The sequence below is a fragment of the Salmo salar genome, chromosome 05, assembly GCF_965601325.2.
Source record: "Salmo salar chromosome 05, fSalSal1, whole genome shotgun sequence".
Taxonomy (NCBI): domain Eukaryota; kingdom Metazoa; phylum Chordata; class Actinopteri; order Salmoniformes; family Salmonidae; genus Salmo; species Salmo salar.
Genome location: NC_138295.1, coordinates 76,210,236 through 76,229,814, shown reverse-complemented (window position 1 = coordinate 76,229,814; position 19,579 = coordinate 76,210,236). Strand labels below are relative to the sequence as shown.

General features: G+C 47.3%; 2 protein-coding genes across 3 annotated transcripts in view; both read left to right on the top strand.

Moving 5' to 3' along the window:
* Window positions 1-82: 82 nt before the first annotated feature.
* LOC106605924 (farnesyl pyrophosphate synthase) lies at window positions 83-3,519 on the top strand. 2 transcript variants are annotated; one of them, XM_014201925.3, is made up of 10 exons: window positions 83-201; window positions 891-1,046; window positions 1,219-1,359; window positions 1,476-1,556; window positions 1,765-1,887; window positions 1,966-2,054; window positions 2,190-2,262; window positions 2,362-2,439; window positions 2,565-2,699; window positions 2,835-3,519. In XM_014201925.3, exons 1-10 carry the CDS (start codon window positions 199-201, stop codon window positions 3,033-3,035), a joined length of 1,080 nt encoding a protein of 359 aa, XP_014057400.2. In that variant the 5' UTR covers window positions 83-198; the 3' UTR covers window positions 3,036-3,519. The 2 variants fall into 2 exon arrangements, with proteins under 2 accessions (XP_014057400.2, XP_014057401.2); XM_014201926.3 differs by lacking the exon at window positions 83-201 and adding an exon at window positions 276-395.
* Window positions 3,520-4,785: 1,266 nt separating this feature from the next.
* The window catches only part of LOC106605889 (uncharacterized), a 30,625-nt gene continuing 15,831 nt past the window's right edge, over window positions 4,786-19,579 (top strand). Inside the window, 3 exon segments of the mRNA XM_082975582.1 lie at window positions 4,786-4,937; window positions 6,224-8,213; window positions 8,215-9,631. Of these exon segments, the coding sequence (XP_082831708.1) occupies window positions 6,351-8,213; window positions 8,215-9,631 (3,280 nt within the window). The 5' untranslated portion in view covers window positions 4,786-4,937; window positions 6,224-6,350.

Here is a 19,579-nt window from a genome sequence, read left to right as displayed (position 1 = left end):
TGCCATCACTCCGAAGGCTGTCGGGACATGTAGTTCAGAAGCTAAGCGATAAAATAAACGCCAACGTGGTCAAAAACTACAATACACCGAATTCCCAACTTCTGTGTGCGTCATACTCTCCCATTCGACAGGTAAAGAAACACCAGTGAAGAGGGATTTGCCAAACAGACTGTCACTACGAGCAAGGACAAGATAATCATGGTAAGAAGGACTGCAGATATTGCAACTAGTGTGTAATTGCTTATCTAGTTATCTATTTATGAAAGGGATCTAACTTTCAGGCTTGATATCGCTCTGTGTCGTGAATGTCTAGCCAGACAAGTTTACTATCTGGAGACTAAGCGCTGTCTACAGTAGCTAGGTAACGTTAGCTAGCTAGTCGTATTCTAGCCAAGGTAACTTGCTATTTTTACTAATGTTAGTGGGTCATCTCTATTATTAGACTTTGTTTATCTGGGTCTTTCGCAATAGTGAACACAGACTGTTAGTTAGTTTCACCTCAAATTCGTCACATTACTGCAGAGAACAGACTGTTGAAGCTACTGCTGACAGCACCGCTGGGATGTTGCTAGCTGTCATTTACTGTAGTTGTGCAGTTTGCTGTAAAGATGTTCACCCTTTCTGCTTGTGTGTGTAATGAGCTTACAGTTTTAGTTAGTTAGCTACATTGGTATAGCCAACCAACTCTTAGTACTGTTAGCTAACAAATTGAGAGTTGTTGTCGTTGACACTGTGAACTATGTTTCTGTGTCAGCATTTTTTTTTGGGGGGGGGGGGGATAAGCACAAACCAGACCTTGTATTAACATGTGTTGCTTAGAAAGCAACATCATTAGTTTCCAATCTCCCTCTTGCCTGTCCCTCACAATCTGAAATGTCCTTTGCTCTCAGGGTGACAGTAGTTGCAGCAACGGGACCCACCACTCGGGGGCAGTGCAGTCAGACCCACAGCTGTTTGAAGCCCAGTTTGAGGAGCTGGTGACTGAGCTCACAGAGCAAGACCTCACAGACTCTGTCCTCGCTGACGCTCTCAACAGACTCCGAGAGGTAGGGTGTGTAGGGGTTTTGAGACCACCATAGGAAGTGTTAAAAAAAAGTATTTCTCTTTCAGATCTATGAGAAGTGTCTAGGGGTAGTTTCTTGGGTTTGATTTGAGAAATTGAGATGTGCAAAGATGCCATACAACTCATCTCTATTTCTCTGTCTCTCTTTCTCTTAGGTGTTGCATTACAACACTCCTGGAGGAAAAAGAAACAGAGGTCTGTCTGTGATTGGCTCTTTGAGGGAGCTTGTTCCTCCCACTGAGCTGACCCAGGATGCTGTGCGACGGGCCCTGCTGGTTGGCTGGTGCATTGAGCTGGTGAGAGACACACACTCAGTTATTGCATCAATTAGCACTTTGCTGAGGTACCACAGTGAAGTGACTAACGCTGACTTTTTATTTCTCTCTCTCTCCTCTCTCTCTCTCTCTCTCAGCTCCAGGCGTTCTTCCTGGTAGCTGATGACATCATGGATGCTTCAGTGACTCGGCGAGGTCAGCCCTGCTGGTACAAGAGGGTGAGACTGACTAATGTTATCGCTCACACAAGAATTGTAGTCTAATCTAAAAGCATGGTTATGGTCAGCCAACTGGTTTACCCAAAACTAACTGTAAGCTTACATCAATTTCCATATTGCATCACCTGCAAACAACACCATGTGTCCCTGTTAACGTAGTAGGGTTTAAAGGGTTTGCTCAGTCAGTAACATGGCTGTTGTTTCTCAGGAGAGAGTGGGTCTGGATGCCATCAATGATTCCTTCCTCCTGGAGGGATCCATCTACAGACTACTGCGCAGACACTGCAGGGCACAGCCCTACTACGTACACCTATTGGAGCTCTTCACTGAGGTACACACACACACACACACACACAGCTGACTCTTGTGCTGTAGCTGACTATTGTTTCTCTGTCCCTGTGTGTTTCAGACGTCCTTCCAGACAGAGCTGGGCCAGGCACTGGACCTGATGACCGCTCCTCCTGGTCAAATAGACCTCAACCGCTTCACCATGGAGAGGTGTGTGTGTGTGAGATATGTATGGAGATTTAAGGTACAGGTGATTGGGTGTTGTTGACAGAATGAGTGTATGGCTGTTGGGGTTTGGAAGGGTATAATCTTTCTTCTTTCTCCCTCCCTCTCCCTGTGTGTCAGATATAAGGCCATAGTAAAGTACAAGACTGCCTTCTACTCCTTCTACCTCCCTGTGGCAGCAGCCATGTACATGGTGAGTGTTTAGTGTTGTAATGTCTGGTCAGTCTCATTATACAAGGTGCAGAAACTGTAACTTATAGAAATGGAGTATCTCTTTCTGAATAATTCCCAGGCGGGCATCGACAGTGAAGGGGAACACAACAACGCCAAGCACATCTTACTGGAGATGGGAGAGTTCTTCCAGATACAGGTGAGACCACAGTAATTCTATGAGACTGACACACACACACACACACACACACACACACACACACACACACACACACACGAACAATGTCATAACAGCATTGTTTAACAATGTTTCTCTGTTGCCAGGATGACTACCTGGATTGCTATGGTGACCCGGCGGTGACGGGGAAGATTGGAACAGACATCCAGGACAACAAATGCGGCTGGCTGGTGGTGACCGCTCTAGGGGTCATGACCCCGGAACAAAGGGCAGAGCTGGAGGTGAGAGGTCAACCATGATGGATGGAGGGGATGAATGCATTTATTCATGTCTTTACATAGCTCAATACAGTAAACTGCTCTGACTAGACTATCTCTGGTGAGCAATAATTCACTTATTTTATTTTCCTCTTCCAGTCATGTTATGGTCGGCATGACAGTGTGAGTGTGGAGAAGGTGAAAGCACTGTACAACACCCTACAGATGCCCACCCTGTACCACCAATACGAAGATGACAGCTATCAGCGCTTACAGAAACTCATCGCGCGTCACGCCCAAAACCTTCCACACGCAGTTTTCCTCAATTTCGCCAAGAAAATCTACAAGAGAAACAAGTGAAGACTATGATGAGGGGACTGTTTTTATTTAGTGTGTGTTGCACTGTAGCTGGACTGAGGAGGGCTAGTTGGTGTGGCTGCTTCCATTTCGGTCCCCTGCTCCTACCCCTTCAGTGAACACCATGGGGTTAAGGGCTAGGGCAGGACTCTCCAACCCTGGTCCTGGAGAGCTTCCATCCTGTAGGTTTTCGCTCCAACCCTAATCTAACGCACCTGATTGTAATAAGAGTGGAAACCTACAGGAGGGTAGCTCTCCAGGAACAGGGTTGGAGAGCCCTGGGTTAGGTTAAGGGTCTAGGGACCTAAATAGAACAAGGCTTTAGTTTGGACTGTGAGTGATCCTGGTTGCGATTTGGCCAGTCAGTCTTAAACCTGGTCTTCAAGGACCCCAGTGTGCCCACTTTCTTTTCTCCATAATATGATTTTCAATTATGTACAGAATAACTGATTACTCAAACTGGGAATATCATGTCATCAAAAAAGTATGTCTGTCTCTGTGTCAATCTCTTTATTTATTGATGATGACGTGAGTATGACATCATGTCACTGTTAGGAGCTGTCTGCTCTAGAATCCTGTGGATTTGATGATGACGGCAGGGAGTGATATTATTATTGGTTGATGATCACATCAATCAGGATGACAACCTGGGGCCCTGTTTAGCAGAGTGCTCTGGTCTCTACCGGCCCGAGTGCTCTGGTCTCTACCGGCCCGAGTGCTCTGGTCTCTACCGGCCCGAGTGCTCTGGTCTCTACCGGCCCGAGTGCTCTGGTCTCTACCGGCCCGAGTGCTCTGGTCTCTACCGGCCCGAGTGCTCTGGTCTCTACCGGCCCGAGTGCTCTGGTCTCTACCGGCCCGAGTGCTCTGGTCTCTACCGGCCCGAGTGCTCTGGTCTCTACCGGCCCGAGTGCTCTGGTCTCTACCGGCCCGAGTGCTCTGGTCTCTACCGGCCCGAGTGCTCTGGTCTCTACCGGCCCGAGTGCTCTGGTCTCTACCGGCCCGAGTGCTCTGGTCTCTACCGGCCCGAGTGCTCTGGTCTCTACCGGCCCGAGTGCTCTGGTCTCTACCGGCCCGAGTGCTCTGGTCTCTACCGGCCGAGTGCTCTGGTCTCTACCGGCCGAGTGGTTTAGTAGAGTGCAGTCTATAGAGCAGGAGCTTCCTGAAAGGAACAATCCTACTGTCTCTCACACCATGTTCTGTCTTTGTATTTTGTTTTCTCTATCTCCCTCTGTGTAATCATCTCTTTCTGTATAATTACTACTGTACATCTACCTGCTGCTGACAATATGGCATCTTATTGCTTTTAATAAAGAAATGTGACCAACATGGGTTTGGTATTCAGAACTTTAGTGGAAAACAATATAAAGTACAGCGAGCTCTAACACTGTATGGCTTTCCATCATGATTCATAAAGACAATGAGTGTGTTTTTCACGGTTCCTGTGTTTAATAGGGAAACAGTATAGCCCTGTCTTGCTCATCAGTGTGAACAGACTACTATACAGCATGTGCTTTTACCACTGAGAAGGAAAGAGAATTATAAAGATGGAGGGAGTGTGATGGCGGATAGGAAGAATGATTCCAATAGTAGAGATCAAAGAGAATACGGTAGAAGATTCCGTAGTGATTGTCTTCTTCTTGGAGGGAGGAAGGGAAGGCTGGGGGATGGAAGGAGCTGACATGAACAGAGAGGGAGATTGATTGGTGAGGCAGAAGAGGGGTGTGTTCCCGGCGGAGGAGCTAGAGAAAGAGGCGGATGACGAAGATAAGGTGGTCGCGAGAGGAGAGAGATCGCGCTTTAACCCTTAGAGCGGCTGTTCGTTGGTCGGACGGGGTTGCGCGCGCTCGCATCCGTTTACCGAGAACGGGCTCTAGCCTCTCCATCTTCTCCACAACCGAGCCGATGGTGAGTCAAATATCTCACAATCATATGATTATGGGTGTTGTTGATCAAATGCTCTCTATGTACCGAGATCTAGGCTATACGTTTTGCTATGCTTTCAACCCCTGCCCACATCCCGAGATCCAGATAACCAATTTGAATAGCCGTTTTCTTGATTTATAGCCAACGGTTATAGTTCATTTAATAAAAATTGCGATACATTTTGTCATAGTAGCGGGTGGTGGCTGTGTCAGGACTATGCGGCTTGAGGTACCCCCTCCTCCTCCTCTCCCTCCCCCTCTCCACGGTCTCCATCCGCCACTTCAGGTCGGTAAATCCGATGGTAAATACCAAAAATCCAGCAGATGATGTGCTCTGCGGTTACGGGGCGTTATTCTAACGGTTCTGAACAGGGCGACGTGTCCCAGGCCCGATCTAAGCGCTGTTCAGGTTCTGATTTATATGGGCCTACCTTCTTCTCCCGGTTTGATGTGAAGGGCACGGTGCGGCTGCTGTGGAGGAATATGAGCAGTGTGTTTAGCCTGGGCAGTGGATGGCTTTTAAAAGACAGCCTGTACCTTAGGCATTGCGCAACTAAGGATTTTCTGCTCTAAATCATTTGATCTTGTTTACTAAAGATGTTTGTACTAGGCTCTATATTGGGGCAGCAGGTAGCCTAGTGGTTAGAGCGTTGGGCCAGTAACCAAAAGGTTGCTAGATCGAATCCCTGAGCTGACAAGGTAAAAATCTGTCGTTCTGCCCGGGAACAAGGCAGTTAACCCACTGTTCCTAGGCCGTCATTGTAAGTAAGAATTTGTTCTTAACTGACTTGCCACTAATGCAAATAAGCTTAGAATTGAGATAGTTCATTTTGATTTATCACGATTCAATTTACTTAACCTATTTGTCAGAGAGAGAGTGAGAGTTACAGTACATCCTTTCTCAAGGGTTTAACATCATCACGCCATCAAGCTAAATGCTGGGATGCTGAAGGATGACAATTTAGGTGTGTGTGTGTGTGTGCACGTGTCTGTCTCTCTGTCTGTATATATAGAGAGAGAGGGAGGGAGGAGAGGAGAGATGGATTTAATTTTCATCTAACTAGTCCCAGCACTGATGAGGTAATTATACAGCAGAAAAGCCCAATAGATATATGGAACAAACCAGGGGATGATTTAACTTCTAAGATTTCTTATGAACAAGAACAAGCTGCTCCCTTGTGCAGTTAGAGGAACATGGAAGCACAGACTCCTCTCATCTCTATTATCTGCTGTGCCTCTATTGACTGCAAGTCTCTTTTGATGTTGCAGGATCTTTGGAGTCAAGCCAAGATGTGACCGTCATGTTTTGGATCTCTCCATCCTTTAGATAGAAAACAGAACCCCTGTTTCTATAGAAACAGAAATAATTGACAATTAGAAAACTATTATTCCTAAAATGCACTCCTCTAGCCGAACCTTCGCTTCGCCCTTGAGGCCTCGTCGTATCGACACGAGCAGGCGGACCACCACCGCAGCGGAACCAAAGCCACACGGCCCTGTTTCCCAGAGGGAAGACAAAAACATGAACACCATTTCCTCTTCCTCTCCTCGGCGCGCCACCAAAGTGACCCCCGAGTCTTCCAGGACCAGGGTGGGGGTCCAGCCTCATGCCCCCTTGGGTCAGTCCAGATTGGGCTTACAGAGAAACACAGCTCCCCTCTCTACGACCAAACCCAAACCCAAAAGTGTCCGTGCAGCAGCAGCTGTGTTGAAACGCGCCCCTCTTCCTCCTCCTCCTCTTCCTCTTCTTCCTCATCTTGACCCCAACTGTAATGAACCCAGCCTGCCTTGTCTGTGCTGCGACGGCCATTCCCCCCAGGACAATAACAGTCTGTTCAACCACAACCACAACAACAACAATACCATCTCCATCAGACAGCAGCTGAAGCTTCAGCCCCCTCCACCACCTCCCCTGCTACCCCAGAGACAGGAGGGGACAGGGGGCAAGACCAAGACACAGGCCAGCCCCTCTCAGACCAGGCCCCAGCCTCAGGTCCTGGCCCCGGCATGCCCCCCAAATGGCCTGGAACTGGAGAAAGGAATAAAAGATGAGGAGAATGCAGATGTTAACAAGAACACAGATGTGGTCATAGATAACAAGAAAGAAACAGAGGAGGAAGAGATGGATAACAAGAAAGAAACGGAGGAAGAGGAAAACAGTGTGGATGTTGAAGTTGATGATGATGATGATGATGATGATGATGACACATTGGTCCCATCGTGCTGTGACTTCCCTCCCTCTCTCCTGGATCTCTCCCTGACCTCCTCCACCTCCTCATCCTCCACTTCCATCAGCTCCTGCTCCGATCTGGAGTCAGACTGCGCCGATCTCTCCATCTCTCTCTCGTCCTCTGGCCACAAGGGGAACGCTGATCTGTTAATCTCTCAGGACCACACTCTCATTCACGTTCCTGAACGCTACCCAGCCTCCCGTTCACCCCCAGTCCTGCTCCTCAACCCCAAACCCCCCTCTGTCTCTCGTTGCCCTTCCTCCCCCCCACACGCCTGCTCCCCAGACGAGGGCTACCCCTCCGCCCCCGCCTCCCCCTCCTCCACTGACTACCTGGGGGTCAAAGGTCAGACAGGCTTAGGGTCAGACGTCGCCAAACTAGGCCTCCTGGACTTCCTGGAGTCAGTGGGAGACTTTGGAAAGATGGAGCGCTTTAGCCAGGTGATTCAGGTGGCTCGCTGGGACCTGGAGGGGGATCCTCAGGGGGATCTACTGAGGGATCGACTGGATCACCTGGACCGACTGGAGAGTGTCAACAGGCAGGTGAAGCTGGCCCACATCGCCAGGCTCCATGAGAAGGGACTGGATCTAGGTGATCTGGGCAAGGAGGATCTCTCTGATGTTCTGGATGAGATGGGGAACGTGGATATGTCTTGGAAGCTGTATAAGGGCCGGGGAGGGTCGTTGGGAGATTCCCAGGAGTTCTCTGATGCTGGAGTGGATCTGACAGCACCTTCAGACTGTGACGAGCCCCTGGTCTCACAATCAGAGACCTCTTCGCCCATAGAGCCCCCACCGAGACCCCCCAAACCCCCTGCCCGCTATGCCAGCGTGAACTCTGAACTCCACACCTACATCAACATCAGCCGTGACATCACCCCCTCCGTCTCTGTCTGCACCTCTCCATCCTCATCCCCCACTTTCTACACCTTCAGGTGTGAGAAGGCCCTCCCTCCTTCCCCACGCTCCGTCCACCCTCCTCTTCTCTGTCAGCCTATCCCTTACTTTACTCTCTACAAATCTTCCCCTCTCCCATTCTCCCTCCCCTCCTCCACTCCCCCCATCCCCCCCCCCTCGGAGGAAGCACCTAGCCCGTAAGGAGGCTCAGCGTCTCGCCACCCTCCAAGCAGGATGCGGGAAGACCCCCCTGTCCCTCCCCCCTCCCACCTCTCGCCCTCCTCCTCTCCCCCCTGCTCCCACCATTTCCATCTCCAACTCCGCCACCCCCCCTGCCATCCCTCCCCCTCCCTCTTTCCATGCGTTGGATGATGAGATCCGTAAGCTACTGGTGCTAGCAGGACTGACCCAGGCTGAGCTCCTGAAACTCAGCCCAGAGCTGGGGGTTTGTGTGGGGGGACTGGAGGAGGAGGGAGCGGGGGAGACCCACCACACCTCCAGGCCTGGACAGACACAAGATAGAGGGATGAGGAGAAAAGAGGAGAGGGCTAAGGAGCAGTATGATATAGATGGGTTGGCTGTGGATGGATGGAGAGATGGAGCAGGGAGGTCAGGGGTGGAGAGGGATAGAGAGACTGATATATTTGGAGGAGTAAAGGAGGATGAGGGAGAGAAAGAGGAGAGCAGAGATGTGTTTAGAACCACGTCTTTCACTGACATGGCGAGAAGGAGGAAGAGAAACAGTGGGTTTGGGGCTAACGTTAGCCTAGCATCTGACCCCTACTACAGCACTGGCAATACCAACACCTCTAACAATGTTAACTTTGAGACTTTCAAATATTCCCCTGTGCTCTCGGAAATCCCTCCCGCTCCTCCCCCGCGTCCCTTACCCCCTGTCCCCCCTACCCTGCCCCCCCTCAAAGTTTGCACCCTTCTCGCCAACTCTTTACGCCCTGAGCGATTTGATTGGCTCATGGCTTTCTCCCCCGATGGTGAAACCCTGACCCCGCCCTTGGAAGTTAGAAAATCCAATGAGGAAACCCTGAAGAAATCTACTTCCGGGTCAACGTCGTCATCTGGGTCAACGTCAGGGTCGGGTTCAAAAGTGATGACCTTCAAGGAACTGCGTAACCGTAGCAAACACAGCTCCCCGGCCTACCAACTAATAACTGAACCGGATCCTGATCCCACAGTCATAACCCCTGACCCTGACTTCCTCTACAACCTCAAGTGGAGGAGGGAAAAGACGGACAGCGATGGAATCCAATGGGAGTACACCTCCCAGGCCCAGGCCACCTTCCTGCAACCACCTCCCCTCACCTCATTGGCTGCTTTTAGGGAAATGTTCCAGAAAGCAGAGGATGCGATTGGACAACCCGAGTTATGTCCCTCGCAGCAGATTGGGTGCTCAGCCAGTGAAGGGAACCTGTGGAGGATGGATGGACAGAGAAAAGAGGAGGGAGAAAAGAGGAAAGAAGAGGTAGAGGAAGAAGAGGTGGAGGTGAGAGGAACAGCTGATGGAGGAAGAACCTGGGAGTCAAGAACTACAGGTGAGTTAGATGATGATGATGACTATAGGCCTAGTTGTTGACTGTGAGGTGCTGATTTGGGGTGAAAATGTGGAGGTAGTAACAAACTACAGTATTCACTGTAGCCACCTTCCATCTAATATTATGTACACAACACCACATCTGAAACTGTGTCCTCTCTTGGGAATAAAAACTAAACCAGCAGAGAGAAGGGTGACAAAAACACGGGAGAATCCCCCGCATTCCAGAGTAGAGGGAAAGAGAAATAAGGGGGAACAAGAGAGAGATACATACATAGATGGGTGCAGTGGAATGTAGTTTCTATCTAGGATGGACAGATAGATGAAGGAGATGGAAAGGATTAGATGGGCTGCACTCATTCTTTTTCAGGGATGGACAGGTAAGTGTATGGGGCAGAGTGGGAGAGGGAGGAAGAGATGGTGGAATCTCTTCAGTGCTTCCTGTGGGCCTGGTGTGATGTCATCACTGCCTTATTAAATTATTCATCCAATCTGCAGACCGGGGGGGAAGTAATGGAGTACCCACAGCTATCTCTCCCTCTCTCCCTCTCTCTCTCTCCGTCTGTCAGCCTCTCTCTCTCCATCTCCATCTAGCTCACCCTCTCTCTCTCTCCATCTAGCTCACCCTCTCTCTCTCTCCATCTCCCTCTAGCTCACCCTCTCTCTCTCCATCTCCCTCTAGCTCACCCTCTCTCTCTCCATCTCCCTCTAGCTCACCCTCTCTCTCTCCATCTCCCTCTAGCTCACCCTCTCTCTCTCCATCTCCCTCTAGCGCACCCTCTCTCTCTCCATCTCCCTCTAGCGCACCTTCTCTCTCTCTCTCTCTCTCTCTCTCTCTCTCTCTCTCTCCCCATCTCTCCCTCTCCCCATATCTCTCTCTCTCCCCATCTCCCTCTCTCTCTCCCCATCTCCTCTCTCTCTCTCTCTCTCTCTCTCCCCATCTCTCCCTCTCCCCATATCTCTCTCTCTCCCCATCTCCCTCTCTCTCTCCCCATCTCCCTCTCTATCTCCCTCTCTCTCCCCATCTCCCTCTAGCTCTGTCTCTGTATATCTCTCTTCCTCTTTCTGTCTCTTTCCTCCTCCCTCATTCTCTTTCTATCCTTTTCACTGTTTATGCACTGTACCCCGTTCTCTCTGTCTCCCCTTCCCTCTATCATTCTCTCTCTCTCCACTATCTGGTGAGTCATCGGTTCATGTTTTGTTGCCTATCTCCTTCTGTCTCTCTTCTGTCCTTGACCTCTCACTCACTCCTTTATCTTCCATCTTTCTTTTTTCCAGACTGTTCTCCCCTTCCCAGAGTGGCTGAGATTCAGCTCAAATCTGATTACTCATACTATAGGCTACCTTTAGAGTGGTTCTTAGTAGAGGTCGACCGATTATGATTTTTCAACGCCGATACCGATTATTGGAGGACCCGAAAAACCCTCTACCGATTAATCGGCCGATTTATTTGTGTGTGTGTATATATATATATATATAATAATGACAATTACAACAATACTGAATGAACAATGAACACTTTTATTTTAACTTAATGTAATACATCAATAAAATCAATTTAGTCTCAAATAAACAATGAAATATGTTCAATTTGGTTTAAATAATGCAAAAACAAAGTGTTGGAGAAGAAAGTAAAAGTGCAATATGTGCCATGTAAGAAAGCTAACGTTTAAGTTCCTTGCTCAGAACATGAGAACATATGAAAGCTGGTGGATCCTTTTAACATGAGTCTTCAATTTTCCCAGGTAAGAAGTTTTAGGTTGTAGTTATTATAGAACTATTTCTCTCTATACCATTTGTATTTCATATACCTTTGACTATTGGATTCTAATAGGTACTTTAGTATTGCCAGCCTAATCTCGGGAGTTAAGTCATAAACAGCGCAATGCTTGAAGCATTGCGAAGAGCTGCTGGCAAACGCACGAAAGTGCTGTTTGAATGAATGCTTACGAGCCTGCTGCTGCCTACCACTGCTCAGTCAGACTGCTCTATCAAATCATAGACTTAATTATAATATAATAACACACAGAAATACGAGCCTTAGGTCATTAATATGGTTAAATCTAGAAACTATCATTTTGAAAACAAAATGTTTATTCTTGCAGTGAAATACAGAACCGTTCCGTATTTTATCTAACGGGTGGCATCCATAAGTCTAAATATTGCTGTTACATTGCACAACCTTCAATGTTATGTCATAATTACGTAAAATTCTGGCAAATTAGTTTGCAATGAGCCAGGCAGGCCAAACTGTTGCATATACCCTGACTCTGCGTGCAATGAGCGCAAGTGAAGTGACACAATTTCCCTAGTTAATATTGCCTGCTAACCTGGATTTCTTTTAGCTAAATATGCAGGTTTAAAAATATATACTTCTGTGTATTGATTTTAAGAAAGGCATTGATGTTTATGGTTAGGTACAGTCGTGCAACGATTGTGCTTTTTCGCAAATGCGCTTTTGTTAAATCATCCCCAGTTTGGCGAAGTCGGCTGTCTTTGTTAGGAAGAAATAGTCTTCACACAGTTCGCAACAAGCCAGGCGGCCCAAACTGCTGTATATACCCTGACTCTGTTGCAGAGGTGACACATTTTCCCTAGTTAAAAGAAATTCACGTTAGCAGGCAATATTAACTAAATATGCAGGTTTCAAAATATATACTGTGTATTGCTTTTAAGAAAGGCGTTGATGTTTATGGTTAGGTACACATTGGTGCAACGACAGTGATTTTTTCGTGATTGCGCTTGTTAAATCACCCGTTTGGCGAAGTAGGCTATGATTCAATGATAAATTAACAGGCACCGCATCGATTATATGCAACGCATGACAAGCTAGATAAACTAGTAATATCATCAACCATGTGTAGTTAACTAGTGATTATGTTAAGATTGATTGTTTTTTATAAGATACGTTTAATGCTAGCTAGCACCTTACCTTGGCTCCTTGCTGCACTCACATAACAGGTCGTCAGCCTGCCACGCAGTCTCCTCGTGGAGTGCAATGTAATCGGCCATAATCGGTGTCCAAAAATGCAGATTACCGATTCTTATGAAAACCTGAAATCGGCCTTAATTATTCGGCCATTCCGATTAATCGGTCGACCTCTAGTTCTTAGTTCTATAGGCTGAAGGGCTGAATACCTCTATTAATCTGTATTTCAATTACACAGCTTTATTGTTTTGATAACAATTTACATTAAGTAATTGTGTGATGTGATTATTGTCTGAAATATATATATTTTTTAATCAAAGTCACAATGTACATTTCAGGAGAAATGCTGAATGTATGTGTGTATGTGCGTGTGAATGTGTGTGTAGTGTGCTTCCCTCTGTGTATATGTAAAAGCCAAGTTGTATGGTATTTGTCAACGTGGAAGGAGTTATGTATGGTCAGCTCGTCACAGCAGTAGGATAAACTTATCCTAGGTTATGTAGGGCCAACTTCTACCCACAGACTGTAAACAAATAATACAATCCAGACCAGACTATTTGTCACGTGTGCGTGTACAGCTTTAAGAACCAAAGAGGAGGGGCTCCATCTACCTGACCAATGGCAGAGACTTATTTCACAGTAGCGTTAAAAAAAAACAGGAAGTGTAATGTGTGGCTGCATCTGAGAGAGAGCCAGATCAACTCAAGGCTAAACCAAGGTATGGTAGTTAACACGCTTTGTGGAGCCTCTATCACGGTGATATTAAATGTGCAGAATGGACTTCTAGTCAGCATAGGCTATAATCCAATCATCTCCAAGGAGACAGAGAGATAGACAGTGCGCAGCCAGGCAGGAACAGAACTCTCCATAGCCTGACTCAGCGTAACCAACGGTACTCTTCTCTGCTAGAGAGAGGGAAAGAAAGAGAGAGAGAGAGAAGGTGAAGATAGAGAACCGCATACCACTACTGTACAGAGAGAGAGAGAACAGCATACCACTACTGTACAGAGAGAGAGAACAGCATACCACTACTGTACAGAGAGAGAGAACAGCATACCACTACTGTACAGAGAGAGAACAGCATACCACTAATGTACAGAGACAGAGAACAGCATACCACTACTGTACAGAGAGAGAGAACAGCATACCACTACTGTACAGAGAGAGAACAGCATACCACTACTGTACAGAGAGAGAGAACAGCATACCACTACTGTACAGAGAGAGAGAACAGCATACCACTACTGTACAGAGCGAGAGAACAGCATACCACTACTGTACAGAGAGAGAGAACAGCATACCACTACTGTACAGAGAGAGAGAGAACAGCATACCACTACTGTACTGTACAGAGAGAGAGAACAGCATACCACTACTGTACAGAGAGAGAGAACAGCATACCACTACTGTACAGAGAGAGAGAGAACAGCATACCACTACTGTACTGTACAGAGAGAGAGAACAGCATACCACTACTGTACAGAGAGAGAGAGAACAGCATACCACTACTGTACAGAGAGAGAGAACAGCATACCACTACTGTACAGAGAGAGAGAACAGCATACCACTACTGTACAGAGAGAGAGAGAGAGAGAGAGAGAGAACAGCATACCACTACTGTACAGAGAGAGAGAGAACAGCATACCACTACTGTACAGAGAGAGAGAGAACAGCATACCACTACTGTACAGAGAGAGAGAGAACAGCATACCACTACTGTACAGAGAGAGAGAGAACAGCATACCACTACTGTACAGAGAGAGAGACCTGCATACCACTACTGTACAGAGAGAGAGAGAGAGAGAACAGCATACCACTACTGTACACAGAGAGAGAGAGAACAGCATACCACTACTGTACAGAGAGAGAGAGAACAGCATACCACTACTGTACAGAGAGAGAGAGAACAGCATACCACTACTGTACAGAGAGAGAGACCTGCATACCACTACTGTACAGAGAGAGAGAGAGAGAGAACAGCATACCACTACTGTACAGAGAGAGAGAGAGAACAGCATACCACTACTGTACAGAGAGAGAGAACAGCATACCACTACTGTACAGAGAGAGAACAGCATACCACTACTGTACAGAGAGAGAGACCCGCATACCACTACTGTACAGAGAGAGAGAGAACAGCATACCACTACTGTACAGAGAGAGAGAGAGAACAGCATACCACTACTGTACAGAGAGAGAGAGAGAGGACAGCATACCACTACTGTACAGAGAGAGAGAGAGAGAACAGCATACCACTACTGTACAGAGAGAGAGAGAGAACAGCATACCACTACTGTACAGAGAGAGAGAGAGAACAGCATACCACTACTGTACAGAGAGAGAGAACAGCATACCACTACTGTACAGAGAGAGAGAGAGAGAGAGAGAGAACAGCATACCACTACTGTACAGAGAGAGAGAGAGAGAGAGAGAGAGAGAACAGCATACCACTACTGTACAGAGAGAGAGAGAGAACAGCATACCACTACTGTACAGAGAGAGAGAACAGCATACCACTACTGTACAGAGAGAGAACAGCATACCACTACTGTACAGAGAGAGAGACCCGCATACCACTACTGTACAGAGAGAGAGAGAACAGCATACCACTACTGTACAGAGAGAGAGAGAGAACAGCATACCACTACTGTACAGAGAGAGAGAGAGAGGACAGCATACCACTACTGTACAGAGAGAGAGAGAGAGGACAGCATACCACTACTGTACAGAGAGAGAGAGAGAGAGGACAGCATACCACTACTGTACAGAGAGAGAGAGAGAGAGAGGACAGCATACCACTACTGTACAGAGAGAGAGAGAGAGAGAGAGGACAGCATACCACTACTGTACAGAGAGAGAGAACAGCATACCACTACGTAACAGAGAGAGAGAGGACAGCATACCACTACTGTACAAAGAGAGAGAGAGAACAGCATACCACTACTGTACAGAGAGAGAGAGAGAGAACAGCATACCACTACTGTACAGAGAGAGAGAGAACAGCATACCACTACTGTACAGAGAGAGAGAGAACAGCATACCACTACTGTACAGAGAGAGAGAGAACAGCATACCACTACTGTACAGAGAGAGAGACCTGCATACCACTACTGTACAGAGAGAGAGAGAGAGAGAGAACAGCATACCACTACTGTACAGAGAGAGAGAGAGAACAGCATACCACTACTGTACAGAGAGAGAGAACAGCATACCACTACTGTACAGAGAGAGAACAGCATACCACTACTGTACAGAGAGAGAGACCCGCATACCACTACTGTACAGAGAGAGAGAGAACAGCATACCACTACTGTACAGAGAGAGAGAGAGAACAGCATACCACTACTGTACAGAGAGAGAGAGAGAGGACAGCATACCACTACTGTACAGAGAGAGAGAGAGAGAACAGCATACCACTACTGTACAGAGAGAGAGAGAGAACAGCATACCACTACTGTACAGAGAGAGAGAACAGCATACCACTACTGTACAGAGAGAGAGAGAGAGAGAGAGAGAGAACAGCATACCACTACTGTACAGAGAGAGAGAGAGAGAGAGAGAGAACAGCATACCACTACTGTACAGAGAGAGAGAGAACAGCATACCACTACTGTACAGAGAGAGAGAGAGAACAGCATACCACTACTGTACAGAGAGAGAGAACAGCATACCACTACTGTACAGAGAGAGAACAGCATACCACTACTGTACAGAGAGAGAGACCCGCATACCACTACTGTACAGAGAGAGAGAGAACAGCATACCACTACTGTACAGAGAGAGAGAGAGAACAGCATACCACTACTGTACAGAGAGAGAGAGAGAGGACAGCATACCACTACTGTACAGAGAGAGAGAGAGAGGACAGCATACCACTACTGTACAGAGAGAGAGAGAGAGAGGACAGCATACCACTACTGTACAGAGAGAGAGAGAGAGAGGACAGCATACCACTACTGTACAGAGAGAGAGAGAGAGAGAGGACAGCATACCACTACTGTACAGAGAGAGAGAACAGCATACCACTACTGTACAGAGAGAGAGAGAGAGAGAGAACAGCATACCACTACTGTACAGAGAGAGAGAGAGAGAGAGGACAGCATACCACTACTGTACAGAGAGAGAGAGAGAGAGAGGACAGCATACCACTACTGTACAGAGAGAGAGAGAGAGAGAGGACAGCATACCACTACTGTACAGAGAGAGAGAACAGCATACCACTACTGGAGAGAGAGAGAGAACAGCATACCACTACTGTACAGAGAGAGAGAGAACAGCATACCACTACTGTACAGAGAGAGAGAACAGCATACCACTACTGTACAGAGAGAGAGAGAGAGAGAGAGAGAACAGCATACCACTACTGTACAGAGAGAGAGAGAGAACAGCATACCACTACTGTACAGAGAGAGAGAGAACAGCATACCACTACTGTACAGAGAGAGAGAGAACAGCATACCACTACTGTACAGAGAGAGAGAGAACAGCATACCACTACTGTACAGAGAGAGAGAGAGGACAGCATACCACTACTGTACAAAGAGAGAGAGAGAACAGCATACCACTACTGTACAGAGAGAGAGGACAGCATACCACTACTGTACAGAGAGAGAGAACAGCATACCACTACTGTACAGAGAGAGAGAGAACAGCATACCACTACTGTACAAAGAGAGAGAGAGAACAGCATACCACTACGTAACAGAGAGAGAGAGGACAGCATACCACTACTGTACAAAGAGAGAGAGAGAACAGCATACCACTACTGTACAGAGAGAGAGAGAGAGAACAGCATACCACTACTGTACAGAGAGAGAGAGAACAGCATACCACTACTGTACAGAGAGAGAGAGAACAGCATACCACTACTGTACAGAGAGAGAGAGAACAGCATACCACTACTGTACAGAGAGAGAGAACAGCATACCACTACTGTACAGAGAGAGAGAACAGCATACCACTACTGTACAGAGAGAGAGAGAACAGCATACCACTACTGTACAGAGAGAGAGAACAGCATACCACTACTGTACAGAGAGAGAGAAACCAGCATACCACTACTGTACAGAGAGAGAGAGAGAGGACAGCATACCACTACTGTACAGAGAGAGAGAACAGCATACCACTACTGTACAGAGAGAGAGAGAACAGCATACCACTACTGTACAGAGAGAGAGAACAGCATACCACTACTGTACAGAGAGAGAGAACAGCATACCACTACTGTACAGAGAGAGAGAGAACAGCATACCACTACTGTACACAGAGAGAGAACAGCATACCACTACTGTACAGAGAGAGAGAGAACAGCATACCACTACTGTACAGAGAGAGAGAGAGAACAGCATACCACTACTGTACAGAGAGAGAGAGAGAGGACAGCATACCACTACTGTACAGAGAGAGAGAGAACAGCATACCACTACTGTACAGAGAGAGAGAGAACAGCATACCACTACTGTACAGAGAGAGAGAGAACAGCATACCACTACTGTACAGAGAGAGAGAGAACAGCATACCACTACTGTACAGAGAGAGAGAACAGCATACCACTACTGTACAGAGAGAGAGAACAGCATACCACTACTGTACAGAGAGAGAGAGAGAGAGAGGACAGCATACCACTACTGTACAGAGAGAGAGAGAGAGAGAGGACAGCATACCACTACTGTACAGAGAGAGAGAACAGCATACCACTACGTAACAGAGAGAGAGAGGACAGCATACCACTACTGTACAAAGAGAGAGAGAGAACAGCATACCACTACTGTACAGAGAGAGAGAGAGAGAACAGCATACCACTACTGTACAGAGAGAGAGAGAACAGCATACCACTACTGTACAGAGAGAGAGAGAACAGCATACCACTACTGTACAGAGAGAGAGAGAACAGCATACCACTACTGTACAGAGAGAGAGACCTGCATACCACTACTGTACAGAGAGAGAGAGAGAGAGAACAGCATACCACTACTGTACAGAGAGAGAGAGAGAACAGCATACCACTACTGTACAGAGAGAGAGAACAGCATACCACTACTGTACAGAGAGAGAACAGCATACCACTACTGTACAGAGAGAGAGACCCGCATACCACTACTGTACAGAGAGAGAGAGAACAGCATACCACTACTGTACAGAGAGAGAGAGAGAACAGCATACCACTACTGTACAGAGAGAGAGAGAGAGGACAGCATACCACTACTGTACAGAGAGAGAGAGAGAGAACAGCATACCACTACTGTACAGAGAGAGAGAGAGAACAGCATACCACTACTGTACAGAGAGAGAGAACAGCATACCACTACTGTACAGAGAGAGAGAGAGAGAGAGAGAGAGAACAGCATACCACTACTGTACAGAGAGAGAGAGAGAGAGAGAGAGAACAGCATACCACTACTGTACAGAGAGAGAGAGAACAGCATACCACTACTGTACAGAGAGAGAGAGAGAACAGCATACCACTACTGTACAGAGAGAGAGAACAGCATACCACTACTGTACAGAGAGAGAACAGCATACCACTACTGTACAGAGAGAGAGACCCGCATACCACTACTGTACAGAGAGAGAGAGAACAGCATACCACTACTGTACAGAGAGAGAGAGAGAACAGCATACCACTACTGTACAGAGAGAGAGAGAGAGGACAGCATACCACTACTGTACAGAGAGAGAGAGAGAGGACAGCATACCACTACTGTACAGAGAGAGAGAGAGAGAGGACAGCATACCACTACTGTACAGAGAGAGAGAGAGAGAGGACAGCATACCACTACTGTACAGAGAGAGAGAGAGAGAGAGGACAGCATACCACTACTGTACAGAGAGAGAGAACAGCATACCACTACTGTACAGAGAGAGAGAGAGAGAGAGAACAGCATACCACTACTGTACAGAGAGAGAGAGAGAGAGAGGACAGCATACCACTACTGTACAGAGAGAGAGAGAGAGAGAGGACAGCATACCACTACTGTACAGAGAGAGAGAGAGAGAGAGGACAGCATACCACTACTGTAC